This window comes from Artibeus jamaicensis, unplaced genomic scaffold, assembly GCF_021234435.1.
Source record: "Artibeus jamaicensis isolate MK-2021 breed Jamaican fruit bat unplaced genomic scaffold, CSHL_Jam_final scaffold_847, whole genome shotgun sequence".
Taxonomy (NCBI): Eukaryota; Metazoa; Chordata; class Mammalia; order Chiroptera; family Phyllostomidae; genus Artibeus; species Artibeus jamaicensis.
This window is the reverse complement of record NW_026522057.1, coordinates 19,964,008-19,976,835: the sequence shown is the minus strand read 5'-3', so window position 1 is coordinate 19,976,835 and position 12,828 is coordinate 19,964,008. Positions and strand designations below refer to the sequence as shown.

The 12,828-nt window shown below is 52.4% G+C and overlaps 2 protein-coding genes across 2 annotated transcripts in view; one reads left to right on the top strand and one right to left on the bottom strand.

The window, feature by feature from the left end:
- The window catches only part of PLA2G2A (phospholipase A2 group IIA), a 29,702-nt gene extending 25,404 nt beyond the window's left edge, over window positions 1-4,298 (bottom strand). The window contains exon 1 of the mRNA XM_037140101.2: window positions 4,106-4,298. The gene's annotated coding sequence lies outside the window, so the exon portion shown is untranslated. The remainder of the gene's footprint in view (window positions 1-4,105) is intronic.
- Window positions 3,437-11,528, top strand: PLA2G5 (phospholipase A2 group V). Its single transcript, XM_037140102.2, has 5 exons — window positions 3,437-3,472; window positions 6,557-6,606; window positions 7,796-7,940; window positions 10,163-10,269; window positions 10,955-11,528. The coding sequence occupies exons 2-5, from the start codon at window positions 6,567-6,569 to the stop codon at window positions 11,077-11,079; spliced, it is 417 nt and encodes a 138-aa protein (XP_036995997.1). The 5' UTR covers window positions 3,437-3,472; window positions 6,557-6,566; the 3' UTR covers window positions 11,080-11,528.
- Window positions 11,529-12,828: the final 1,300 nt, after the last annotated feature.

Sequence of the window (12,828 nt, the reverse complement as noted above, 5' to 3'; positions counted from 1 at the left end):
ATAAAAAAATAAAAAAGAAGAAGAAATCATGTGACAGTTTGGTCAGATTTCTGGTGGAAATCCCGATCATTATGTCTTCACTGTATCTCAACCCCTTTGTGTAGTGGAAAGACCATGGACTTGGGGGACAAATAGGTCAGGTGTAAGGTGCCGGGCCCACCTTTTACTAGCTGTGTGGCCTTGGGAAAACTACCTAACACCTGCCCCTCAGTTTCCTTACTTGCAGAGTAGGATCATAATGCCCACAAGATTTTGTGAAGGGTAATGATCACAAATGCTGAATGTGTCATGAACTTGTACACTTATTGAGTACCTAATTTCTCTTTGGTTCCTCTCTGAGCTAGGAACTTTGTAACCCCCTCCAAAGAAAGGGGGTTATACTGCCAGAATAGACAGTATGTGTGATAAGTTCTGTAACATTCCAGAGCCAGGCAAGCTTCACGTGGAAGGAGCAATCAGGGAAGACATCCTGGAGGAGGAGAACTCAATGGAGATTTTCTGCTGGTGAGCCCCAGGCAATCCTGTTCTATGTGCCAGCCTCCTGGATGTCATTGAAAAATTTGATGAGGCCAGTGGATGTTTCAGTAGTTGGGTTCCAAGGCCAGAAATTGGCCAGGTGTCTGTGGCTGCCCTCAGTGGGGGTTGCAGCCCAGGGATGAGCCTACGTAAGAAGTGCCAGAGAACAAGCATGTTTATGGGATCCTGACTTCATTCCACAAATAGTTCTGGGTGCTGGGATCAGAAATGAACCAGAGAAGATCCCTGCCCTCAACAGTCTTCTGTTCTGGCTGGGGTATTTTAATTGATAATGTGTTAAGGACTGGATCCATTACTGGGGAGAGGGGAGTGGAGAGGGGCTGGATTGTGGGGGAGACAGTAAATTTAGTTCTGGGGTTCCTGTGGGCCACTGAGCTAGAATATCAGGCAGGTATTTGAATTTTAATGATATTCATTTAAATATGTAATTAATATACCATTAGAGTATAATCATTAAAATTTAAATACCTGCCTGATATTTAAACTTGATAATAATTCAAACTATATTAGAAGTGTAGGCTGGGGCAACGGGGTATGTATGAAAGCTAGACCTGAGAAATCACGTATTCACTCAGCAAACCTAACTGAGCACCTGCTATGTGCCAAGTGCCGGGGTAGAGAAAGGAGGCAGTTACAGTATCTACCCTCAGTTCAGTGGAAAGACATAACTGCAGTAATATTTGTAACTGTTATGGCTCATTGAGCACCTGCTGGGTGCTGGGCTCCGTGCTGTGACCCTCAGCCCGCCACATCTCATTGGATTATCAAAACCACCACATGAAGCAGCTTCTATGATTGTACTGCCTGGCAGATGGTTAAACTGAGACCTGAAGAGGCCGGAGGGGACACAGGCAGCCAGAGGTGACACCTCAATTTGAATCCACTTCTGTCTGACCCAACGCTGTGCTTTCTCTCCGTTCGTTTATTCGATCACTCATTCACCTGGTGTTATCGAGTCAGAGCTAGTGCCAGACGCTGCTCAGCCAGTGAGAGCCCCTGGGCTCTGCGTGGGAGTAAGACCCAAATCCCTGACCTCAGATGCGCTCAGCCCAGGAGAGATGTAGAGAGAGGGAGCAGACCCCCCTGAAAACGCCAGATTTTGGGGGCCACCAGGGATGGGAGCTAAGGAACAGGAGGGCAGATGGCAGGTCATGGCAGCCTCTTGAAGGCCAGGGGAGAGAGAGTTTCGAGAAGGAGTTGATGGTCAGCAGGATGGAGTGCCCGAGAGACTGAGTGGGGTGAAGCCCAGGCCTTGGGCAACACCAGGATTTGGGGGACCCCTGAGAGCTGGCTCGGGGAGGCAGCTGAAACCAGGCAGCAAAGGACTCAGAAGGCAGCAGACAATGAGCCAGCAGAAGCTTCTCTGCCCAGAGATCGGGCTTTTAGAGAAAAGAGAAAGCTGAAGAGAAGTCAGCAGAGGCAGGGGATGTCTTCCCTTGTTTAGCTTCCTTGTGTTTGGTTCAGGATGGGAGGGTGGTGCCCTCAGGCACAGGAAGAAGCTGGTGGTGGTAAAAGAGAAATAAAAACGCAGAGCAGAGGAGTTTCCCACCGCAGTTACTGCCCCTGGACGTGCTGCCTGTTTATTTGCTTGATGCCTTTGCTCTCTGTGTCCCCCAACCAGAAGGCGGCTTGAGGGGGGTCTCTCTTGTTCACTGTGGGTCCCCAGCCGTGCCAGGCATGTAGCAGACACTCAGTGGGGACTTTTTGTATTCAACTGGATTCCCGGAGTCCGCGGGGTGCTTATGGTTGGGTCCCAGGATGCGGTAGTCTCAGCAAGGCCCGAAGGAGGGGCTTTTAGTACAGGAGGGCGGGTGCACTCCCGGCTTCTCGGAAAAGTGTGTGTAAGTGGAGGTCAGGATGGGGGCATGGGGGTTAACATGAGTGGAGAATAATAACAGCTCCTGTGTCCTTGCGAGAACACTCCAGGGGGTTATTATCTGTTAGCATTATTTTGCCACTGCTCTGTTACAAGTGCATTCAGTCATTTAATCCTAGTAACTATAGGCAAGAAAACTACCCGAGGCCCTGAGTTGAATGCAACAGCTTGTAGTGGGGAGACCAGGATTTGCACCCAGAACTTGGAGCTGTGATGTTAACCGCTGATTCTCACACTTCCCCACTGGGCCTCATTTTCTACAGGCCATTTCTCTCCCTGAGCCTCTCCAGTGGCCGGGAGTCATTATTCTCATGTGTCACAGGAACAGAGAAGAGCAGTGACTTTCCTGGGGGCCCCACAGCTACTTCAGGGGGGCAGGGGGGGGACTCCAGCTTATGCTCTTTAACTGCAAGGTGGCGGTTTCTCCTCAGAGGGAGGAAATGCAGGGGTTTGGTAGGGAGTTTGGGGCAAAGAAAGGCGCCAGGTGGGTTTGGAAACATTTTGCTTTGACTCCAGGACAGAGAGAGTTGGGGTTGGCAGGTGGGGACCGACAGGAAGAGAACGGGGCAGAGGCTGGAGGGGGTGCCGCCTGGCTGTCCCTGGGAAGGGGCCCAGCGAGGCAGAGTGAAATCCAAGCGGGAGTGTGGGCTCAAGGCCTGGACAGAGACCCTGGTGTGGCCCGGGGTGGGGGAGTGGGCAGGGGGGAGGGCAGCTGCGTTCAGGAGAGGGTTCTAGATCTCCAGCTCTGGGTGGAGGAGGACTCTGGACTGGGGCTGGGCCGGCCAGGCTGAGGTCACTATCCCTCCTGAAACCCACCCAGGCCCCGTGGCATCCTTGAGGAAACAGCAGCTTCTGAATACAGAGGGGGGGGGAATCCTCAGGGGTCAAAAGAGGAGAAGTTGGACTTCCTATGTGAGTACCGGGAATCCTGGAGCTGGCCAGGGGGCGGGGAGAGGGGGAGGTGCAGGGCAGGCAGGGAAGCCCTTAAAACCAGGCGGGCCCAAGCCGGGCATCTTCTCCAGGCACGACGAAGACAAGGACTCACAGCCCATCTCCCTGGTGAGGAGTCTCATTCTGGGGGCTGCCTTACCCGAGGGGGTGGCAGGGACGGGCACAGAGAGGGGCTGTCAGGCGGGACCCCTGGCCCTTCAGCGCTGGCCCCACAAATGGCAGGGAGATCTCCTGTGCCTCCCGTGAGCGGAGACTGGGACTGTTCATCTTTCCAGCTGGAGGACGTGCGCTGAGGGGGTCATGGGCGTGGGGGGCACTGCTGCATGGGGACTGGGAGGATCAGTTTGTCCGGGGACCTGCCACTCCCCGGCTCCCACATTTCCATGCTCTGTCACCATCTGTCTCTGCTGTCCCCACCTCTCCTGACCACAGCCACTGCTCCACTCCGAAATTATCTCCTGGCCACACTCATTGTCCCCTGTGGCCGCTTGACGAAAATAGCCAGCCCCACACCCTTCGCCTGGGGGTCTGCTTTGGGCTTCGTTGGTGTCCATTCTCCCTGTCCCCAGAGCAGCTGGTCAACCGCTCTGCCACCTCTGGGAAACTTTTCTCAGACCGTTCACCCCGGGCCTCCACTCACGACCACAGCCCTTGTTCTAAAACGCACCGGGTCTTATTCTTAACTCGGGTATGATGAGGCCAACAGGAGATGCGCCATTTAAAAGGTAGTTTGTTACTCACAGTTTCCAAGAGACGGAACACACCACACCAGGCTGGGCTGCTCGCAACGCCCCAGGGTCGGTCAGGAGGCAGAAGAAATGAGCGAGAGTACGATCCAGGGTGCAGGGCAGGACAGTCTGGGGGTGGGAGCTGTGGTCTGTCCGAGGCCCTGGGGTGACTTAGAGCAGAGGAAATATTGGCTGGGAGCCGGAATGTTAAATAAAGGAGGTGACTGGGCAAGGAAGTTTTGGATTGGTTGCTTTGTTTTTGGCTATCTCTAGGAGTGAGCTGGTCCTGGGAGGGGCTGTCTCTTCCCAGCCCAGCAAGGCCCCCAGCCCTACAAGGCACCCTAAGATATAGAAAAGTGGCAACGTGGCTACTGCGCAGAGGCTGCTCCAGGGCGGTCCGGTCGGTCAAAGGAGTCTAGCCACGCCCCTGGGCTGAATCCTCAGGCAGCTCACCTTCCCTTCCTGTGCCTCAATTTCCTGGTCTGTAAAATTGACCAGTGGTATTCTCTCAGTCAACCAGCGACTGCTGAAGGGACAGGTGCTGTGCCAGCAGGTCTAACAGTTTGCTCCTGCCATGGTCATTGGCGGGTTCGAAGGGGCAGTGGGTGGTGCCGGGCCCACTGTAGGTGCCCAGGACACGGTAGTTGGCATCTTCCTCCTGCTGTGAGAAAGATCGCTATGGAAGGATAGGATCTATGGCCATTGGCTTGGATATTTAGAGCCCTCCGGGTGGAGGCCATGGGTGGAGAGAACCCTCAGGAATATTCTTGGAACTCAGACGAGCTGCATGAAGAGGCCATCCCAGTAGCCAGGAGCCCTGGAGTTGGAAGTTGTGTGTTTGGAGCCAGGCCTTGGGAGGGGCCAGGGGCTCTGGGTACAGCACAAGCAGAAGTGACCTCTGAAGGGATCAGAGATGGCAGGGCACCGAAGCGGAAATGGTGGCAGACCATTGGCCGGCTGGGCAGCTGCAGATGAAAGAGGACTTTGAGATGAAGAGAGGGAAGGGAAGCAGGCAGCCACTAGCAAAGCACCCTGTGAGAGGCCAAGTTAGGATCCGGCACTGGCCCAAGACACATGGAATTTCCTCTGCATCTGGATGTGATTTTTTTTGGACCGTAGGCCAGTGATTCATGTGTCTGCCGGGGGAGGCAGCTGGGGCCTGTGAGTCCACGGGACAGAGGTCCATGGCTCAAAGGAGAGTTCACCCCTGTGGGGATGGGGGCTCGAGGCCTGGGTTCGAACCCTGCCTCCAATTCGTACTAGCTATGTGACTCCTGGCAAGTTCCTTGAGCTCTCTGAGCCTGCGTTTCTCCACTAGTAAAATGGCAATGATGATACCTGGCCTTCAGAGAGCTCACGAGTGCCCAGGGTCAACTTATTGGGGCCCATGAAAATGTTTCAGTTTTAAATTCTTTTAACATTGAAGAAAAAATGCATGTAGCAATAGTGAATCCAGCTTGAATTGCATTTGTTTTTATACCAATGTAGTTGTAAAATATAATGTAAAAAGGATTTTTGTGTGTGTGGAGAAAGAGGACTATGAAGGCAAAAGTGCTTGGGACCCACAGAAGCCCTAACAAGGCCCTGAAAGCCACGTCACACGCAGTGTGCCCTTGCTTCCTCCCTGAGCACCTGCTTCGGGCTGGGTGCCGTCCTCAGTGCTGGGAGACAGGGATGAATCTCCCAGCTTCTGCCCTCAGGAGACCAGCACAGCCCCGGCTGGTGTGACTCAGTGGATTGAGTGCCAGCCTGCGAACCAAGGGGTCACTGGTTCGATTCCCAGTCAGGGTACATGCCTGGGTTGAGGACCAGGTCCCCAGTAGGGGGCTCTCAAGAGGCAACCACACGTTGATGTTTTGTTCCCCTTCTCTCCCTCCTTTCCCCTCTCTCCAAAAATAAAATCTTTAAAAAAAAACACCAAAACAACCCAGTAGAGAAGACAGTCTCAGCCAGGCCCTCTGTACTGTGAGATAAAGGGAGACGAGACTTAACACCATTGGTCTCCCTCCTGTCCTCCCAGCCCTGACCCTGTCTCTCCCTTCGTCCCGTGTTCTTTTCTCCCCGCCACCTCCCTCATCCATCACCCTGCCCAGCCGTGTCTACTCCTGCCCCTCACTTGTGCCGTCAAGTCCCCGCCCACTGAAGGACCCCACCGACTCCTTCGGTCACCGTTAGCCACTTTCTGTGGAAGGGGCAGTTGCGTTGGGGGTGTTTGTGGTCAGGTGCATTTGTGATGGGAGGGTTCTCTCCCATCTCTATAGGGGACCTCACAAATGTCCCTCTGTCCCCAGAGACCCATTGGGTCAAGTCCTTGAGGTGTTTGCCTCATCTTTTCTCACTGGAGTTGCCTATTTTTTGACCAACACGAGAAGTTCGGATTTGGTGGGAAGCCAGGGGTAGGGTTGGAAAGGGCCATGGGGACATCTCCTGGTAAGTATGTCATGGGGTGTGTTTTTTTTTCCAGAGTCTCAGAGATGAAGGGCCTCCTCATGCTGGCTTGGCTCCTGGTTTGCAGTAAGTTATGGCCTCATGGCCTTTGAACTTGTGACCTTCTATTCTCTAGGAACAATAGGGTAATGGAAAGGAGACTAGTCTGAGTCGGTAGAACTTAAGTTTGAATCGGGGACTTGCACTTACTGTGTGGACATCAGCAGGGTCTTGGCCACTCCCAGCCTGTTTTCTGGTCCATGATGTTGCTGAAAGCCCACTGGCAGGGCTGTGGGCGGGGGGGGGTGAGATGGGAAGGGTGGTCCCAGGCGACATGTAGGGCTGTGCTACATGGAGAACATGTGGTATTGAGATTGAAGCAGGAGGCAGACAAAAACGAAATGATAGAAATCACCTTATAGAAATATTCCACCCCAGGGTTTCTGGTCATTCTCTGCTCAGGCCTGTCCAGGTTTCTATTCACCCCTGTGCTGCTGCCTCCCAGCTGGTGGTGCCGGCACAGCACAGGGGTCTGCCTTCAGGCCTCCCCTGCACTCCTCGTCAGGCTGTCCTGCTCTTGGAGGTCTCCAGACCCGTGGGGACTCCAGGGGGAGCAGGAGGCCTGGAGCCTCTGGCTCACGGTGTGCTGCGGAGCGAGCCACCTTTCCCTCCGGGCCTCAGTTTCCCGGTCTGGGAGATGAGGGAGCTGGCTGGCTTCAGTGACCTCTCAGGGGTCCATCTCGCTGGCGGAGCCTCGTGCTCTGAATGGTGCTGTTAGTGGGAAGAGGGAGAGGCACGTGGCGGGGAGACGCACGCATGAGAGCTGGGTGGCCAGCTTCACACAGATACCACGTCAATTCTACCTCCTGTTTCTGGTCACTTGGTACACACCTGCCGCTGGGCTCCAAATTTACGACACACCCTTTGTCTCGTTTTAACCTCATCACAACTCTAAGAGCTGGGTGTACATTTTAGGAAACTGAGGAAACGGAGGCTCTGAGAGGTAAGTGACCCACTCAACATCATGCTGTGAATTACTGGCAGGGCTGCAGTCTGGACCCCGGCTCACTCAGTCTCCAAGTCCAAACTCGAAACGGCTTCCCTGTGTTGCTTGCCCTCGCCTTCCTTGTCCCTGCCCCATTAATGGGGAGGATAAAAGAAGAGACCTTTGCCCCCTCACCAAGCCCCAGGGTGGGGGAAGGGGCAGGGGCATGCTGGGAGAGCGGGCCTGCAGCAGGCAGGCCTGGGTTTCATCTGGGGACGGGCTGTCTTTCAGGTGCGCCCGCTGTGCTGGGAGGCTTCCTGGAACTGAATTCGATGATCAAGGACGTGACGGGAAAGGACCCCCTGATAGACTATGGCTTTTATGGCTGTTACTGCGGCTTGGGCGGTCAGGGGACCCCCAAGGATGCTACCGATGGGTGAGCTGAGTATCACAACTGCCCTTCTGCTCCCACTCTGCACCCACATTATCTCCTCTGACTCCATGAATATTAAAGCACCATTTCACAGATAAGAAAACTGAGTCTCGGAGAGGTTAACCAACTCTCCCAAGATACATCTAGTAACCCTCTGAATCCCAGTGGCCTAAGTATCAGATGGGCTATTGCTACATAACAAATCATCCTAACATGTAATGGCTTAAAAGGATGATGACCACTGATTTTGCTAAGAATCTGCCATTTGGCTAAGGCTGGGTGGGATGGCTTCAAGTGGCTTCAGCTTGGGCACCTTGACTGAGGCTGGGTGATCCAGATGGCTCACCCAGGTAGCTGGCAAGTTGTTGCTGTCTGCTGGCTGGGAGCTCAAAGGAGGCTGGGGACCGGGGGCCTCCGCTCCTGGTACTTGGGCCTCTCCTAGGTTGTTTGGGTTGTCTCAAGGCACAGTGACTCTAGAGTTCCAAGAGAGAGTATCTCAAGGCTGCAAGACGAGAGTATAGCATTTTTATGATTAGGCCTCAGAAGGGTCATGGCAGTCCTTCCAGTAAACTCTAGGTTAAGGCAGTTACAGTGGCTTTAAGAGGGAGGTTCTAGCTAGTTCTTGATTGGGAAGCATCCATGTTCCAGAACATGGGAGATGAGAGTGATTGTCCTTTGGAAAATGCAACCTGCTGGGTTAACAATTTTGACACTTCGAGACATGTACAATGGAAAGGGGCAGTTGAGCAGTTGGATGGCGGACGGTGGGAGCCAAGTTTCTCACTGCTGGAGTGGCAGTTCGCAGACACACAGGGACAGGATGCTGGAACACTCTACATGGCAGTGGACTAGAGGTAGAGACTTCAGTGTGGACCTTGTCTAACTTCATATAGATGCAATGGTTACATATGGACATATGTATACGTATATGTGTACACGGGGTTATTGATAATACAGACACATACATATATTTTTACTCTGTCAGCTAACAGGACCTAAAAGAAACAACCCCTCAATTGCCATAAGCAACAGCTGGTGGCCAGAGCTGGTTTCTAATATCATTCTCCAAGGAACCATGGCTCCTTGGAGAAATGGCCGATGCCAGGACCAGGGCGGGAAATACTCAAGATGAGCCAGGAGCTTCTTACAATGCGGACAGTTAGGATGGGTGCGAAGAAAACCTGACGCACCCCAGACAGACCCCGCATCAACAAGGGAGGCTGAGAGATGTGTCCGTGAGCACAGGCGCCAACACAAAGGGCTCCCCCTGGCCAACGCTGCAACAATTTGAGCAAAAAATGAAAGCACATAACCACAGTCTTCACATGAGAAAAACGTCCGAGCAATCCCAGCAGCAGGGCATCCTACAAACACATGACCAGCCTCCCTCAGAACTGTCAAGGGCATTAAAAACATGTGAGGAGTGGACACAGCCAACAGGAGCCTAAAGAGCCCTGATGACCGAATGTCATGACGGGGTCCTGTAGGAGAAAGGAGGACAGTAGGAGAAAACCAAGGAGAGCTGAATAAGCTGTGAACTTTTTGCAATAATGAATCAATAACGGTCTATTGTTATTTAGTAGTTGGTTAAATTACTTAGTTAATATTGGTTTGTTAATTGTCGCACATGCATTATATTAGTATAAGATGTTAATAATAGGGGAAACTGGATCTGGGGTAATGGGAACATTCTGTACAATGTTCTCCACTTTTCTGTATCTCAAAAAAAATTTTTTTTAATGCAAGCTGCTATACCTAACACACTGGAAGTTTATTTTTTGGTCTTATAACAGCTTGACCAAACATTGTTGATTCTGGGACCCAGGTTCCTTCTACCTTGTGGCTCTGCCCTTCCCTGCAGCTTCCAAGTCCTTGGCTGGATCGTCATCCAGCTGAGAGATGGAGAAAGAGAGAGAGGGGAGGATAACGTGTGAGGTTTTTATGGGTAGGTCCGGAAGTGGTGTGCATCACTTCTACCCGCATTCTCCAGACTGGAACCTGGTCATGTGACCACATTTACCTGCAAGGGAGGCTGGGAGATGTAGTCTCATGGAGAGCTTAGGAAGACAAAGCACGATTATGAGCTGCTCACCAATGGTAGGCCGTCCGAGAGGAAGGGCATATTATTACTAGATTCTTTCTCTGCCAGACTACACCTACTGATGTGGTCTCTGCCTAAGCGACACGCCCCTTCCACTTAGGATCTAAGTGTCTCGCACTGACAGGTGCTGCCAGGTGCATGACCGCTGCTATGAGGTGCTGGAGAAGAAAGGCTGCAACACCTGGGCACAGTATTACAAGTACAGAATCTCACGGGGCCTGGTCTCCTGCGGTAAGGCTGGGGCTTCCCATTCAGGCCCCTGGAAAAGCCCGGGCCTCTGCTGGCTCTGAATGCAGCTGCCCCTAGATGTCAGTCAGCCTACATCTTGGGAGACAGAGCTGGGGGGGGGGGTGTGTGTGTGTGTGCAGAAATATTGCCCCTGTCTCTGACCTCTTAGAGTGAGTGTTTAGTAGTACCAAATGCTTTGCATATTTCCTTTTACTTGCTCCCTGAAAGTGCCCCATGAGTAGGTTTAGTTTCCCCATTCTACAGATGAAGAAACTGAAACTCAAAGGCTTGCCAATACACACAGCTAGAGTTGGGATTCAAGTTCAGGTCCACCTGAGTTCAAAGCTAAGTCTGAGTGTGGCGTCTTTGTGGGAACTGGGGTTCCTTCGGAACAGGGGCAGTCCCCACCCTCAGACTGGGAGCTCCCTGAGGGCAGGAACTGTGACTCCCTGGGCTGCAACCTCACCCTGGGTAGCAGCTGGTCCCTTCCATCAGATTACGCACCACCCCCCCCCCAGTGTAGACACTGTGCTCCCTCACCAGACTGAGTGCTCCCACAGAGCAGGGAGCAGACTAAGAATCCGCTCAGCCTAGAAGCAAGTCCTGACTGAAGCAAGCCCGGGAGTCAAGGTCGGTAGAGCGAGCGTACCTTCTGTTCCTCATTCTGCATTTGGCATCCTGTTTGCAGAGCCCGGACCCCAATGCCAGGTGCAGCTCTGTGCCTGTGACCAGAAGTTGGTCGAATGCCTGAAGAAAAACCTAAGGAGCTACAACCCTGCCTACAGATATGTCTCCAAACTCTGCTGCATCTAGTGACCCTCAGTGAGCTCCTCCCAGATCATGACTTTTGTCCCCTCCTCCTACAACATGGAGCTTTCCAACTCTGGGCTCCTGAGAGAGGTTCCCTTGTCTTGCCCCTCATTTTTTCTTGATGGTCCACTGGCCTGGGAGGAGCCCCATGGCCACCTTTCGCTCTCCACAGAATCCCCAGAGATTGAGTCTGATCATAGGACTCGACAAAGTCAAGGTCCCTGGCCTCTCCACGTGTGAGATCAGTCCTTCTGGAGCTCAGAGCTCCCTCTGAACTCCAAGCCCATCATTGTCGACTCTGAAGACAGAGCCCCATCTCCGGGAGGAAGACTTCCCTGGTATCCATGTACTTCTCAGTTTCTGCCACTCTCTAGGGAGTGTTACTCAACAAGAAGCAAAATTGACTCCATACATCTGACATGTAGATATTAAAATGTCTCCTCAGGAGTAATACAAACCACACAGGCATTCCTCTCTGCTGTGGGGGGGTTCCTGCACCTTTCTCTGTTTCTGGGCCACTAAACCCGAAGTTAACCAAGCCCTCTGAGATAGAAGGTTTTCTGAGATGAGTGTCAGGCCTTCTTTGAGGCTCACCTCCTTAAATCTTGGGGGTCCTCTGGAGCCAAGCAAGGGGTCTCATTTTCCCTTGAGGGGGTGGGGAGAAGAGAATTTGTAATTATACAAGCAGGGGATTCCAGGACAGAGAGCGCCACATTCAAGTCCCGGCTTGGTTTCTCCAGCTGGGCAAGCCCAGCCCACTTCTGAACCTCTCTGACATTGTCTTTTACAAAGAGAAACTGTCATGTTTCACGCCACGTAACTGGGAAACCTGAAGCCACCTGGATGCTGGCGCAGGGATGCTGAGGTCCTGGGGTTTCACAGAACAGAACGTTTTTTAAAGTAGGTTTCAGCTACGAGGTTTATTTTTACCAAGTAAGGACATTAAAAACCCCAGCTCATCTAGTAATTTGTAAGAATACCCAGACAGCAGGAAGAAAGGGCATATTTTAAAACAAAGGAGAGTCCTAGCCTAGAAGAGACCTTTGGCTCTCTTCCACCGACGAATCCCAAAATAGCCTCATGATAAATGGGGTCTATGTTTAAAACCTCCAGTGTTAACCATTTTCTAAATGCAGTTTGAGTTTTTGAATGCCCCAAACACACTGGTGTTTTAGAAAAGTGTGATGAGGACACGTGTCTGTATTCGACGATGTGACACAGAACAGGGCTCAGGCGTCCAACTTATTCACAACATCTTTTTGAGCAGAGTCGTTTTCCAAGCTCACTTTTAACCAGGTATGTGGAGGAAAGGGGAGCTTCATTCTTAACGCCATTTCCCTTTGATTGCAGTGTTCTGGGTGATGGAGAAGAGACCCAGCATAGGCTTCTCCCTTCCCTTCAGGGTCACCCAGCAGGCGAGGCGGTGCCTTGCTTGTACATTCTGCAGGAAGGGGCTGGGAACAGGCCCTTCTCCCCGGGGTATCCCAGCTCAGAGACCCAGTATTCAGACCAGTGCTGACAGGCATTTGTGGACTAGGGGTGCTATGAAGTTATGAGAGCAACACTACAAGCTGATGTGGGTTTGATGTGGAAGGGTCTGGGAAGAACTTGCATTTACCTACCAGGACATGGAGGCCCAGAGAGGTTAGGAGACATTTGCAAAGCCACACAGCACACCGACAAACAGATGGCTGGTTCTGAATCCTGGGCTCCGACCACTTTCCCACTGTCTTCAACTCTAGCCCGCAGGGA

Excerpts from the sequence above, each read along its gene's own strand:
- PLA2G5 (XM_037140102.2), top strand. The coding sequence starts at position 6,567 with ATGAAGGGCCTCCTCATGCTGGCTTGGCTCCTGGTTTGCA. Across the intron at positions 7,941-10,162 it reads CCCAAGGATGCTACCGATGG|GTGCTGCCAGGTGCATGACC; the intron begins GTGAGCTGAGTA and ends TCGCACTGACAG. Across the intron at positions 10,270-10,954 it reads ACGGGGCCTGGTCTCCTGCG|AGCCCGGACCCCAATGCCAG; the intron begins GTAAGGCTGGGG and ends TCCTGTTTGCAG.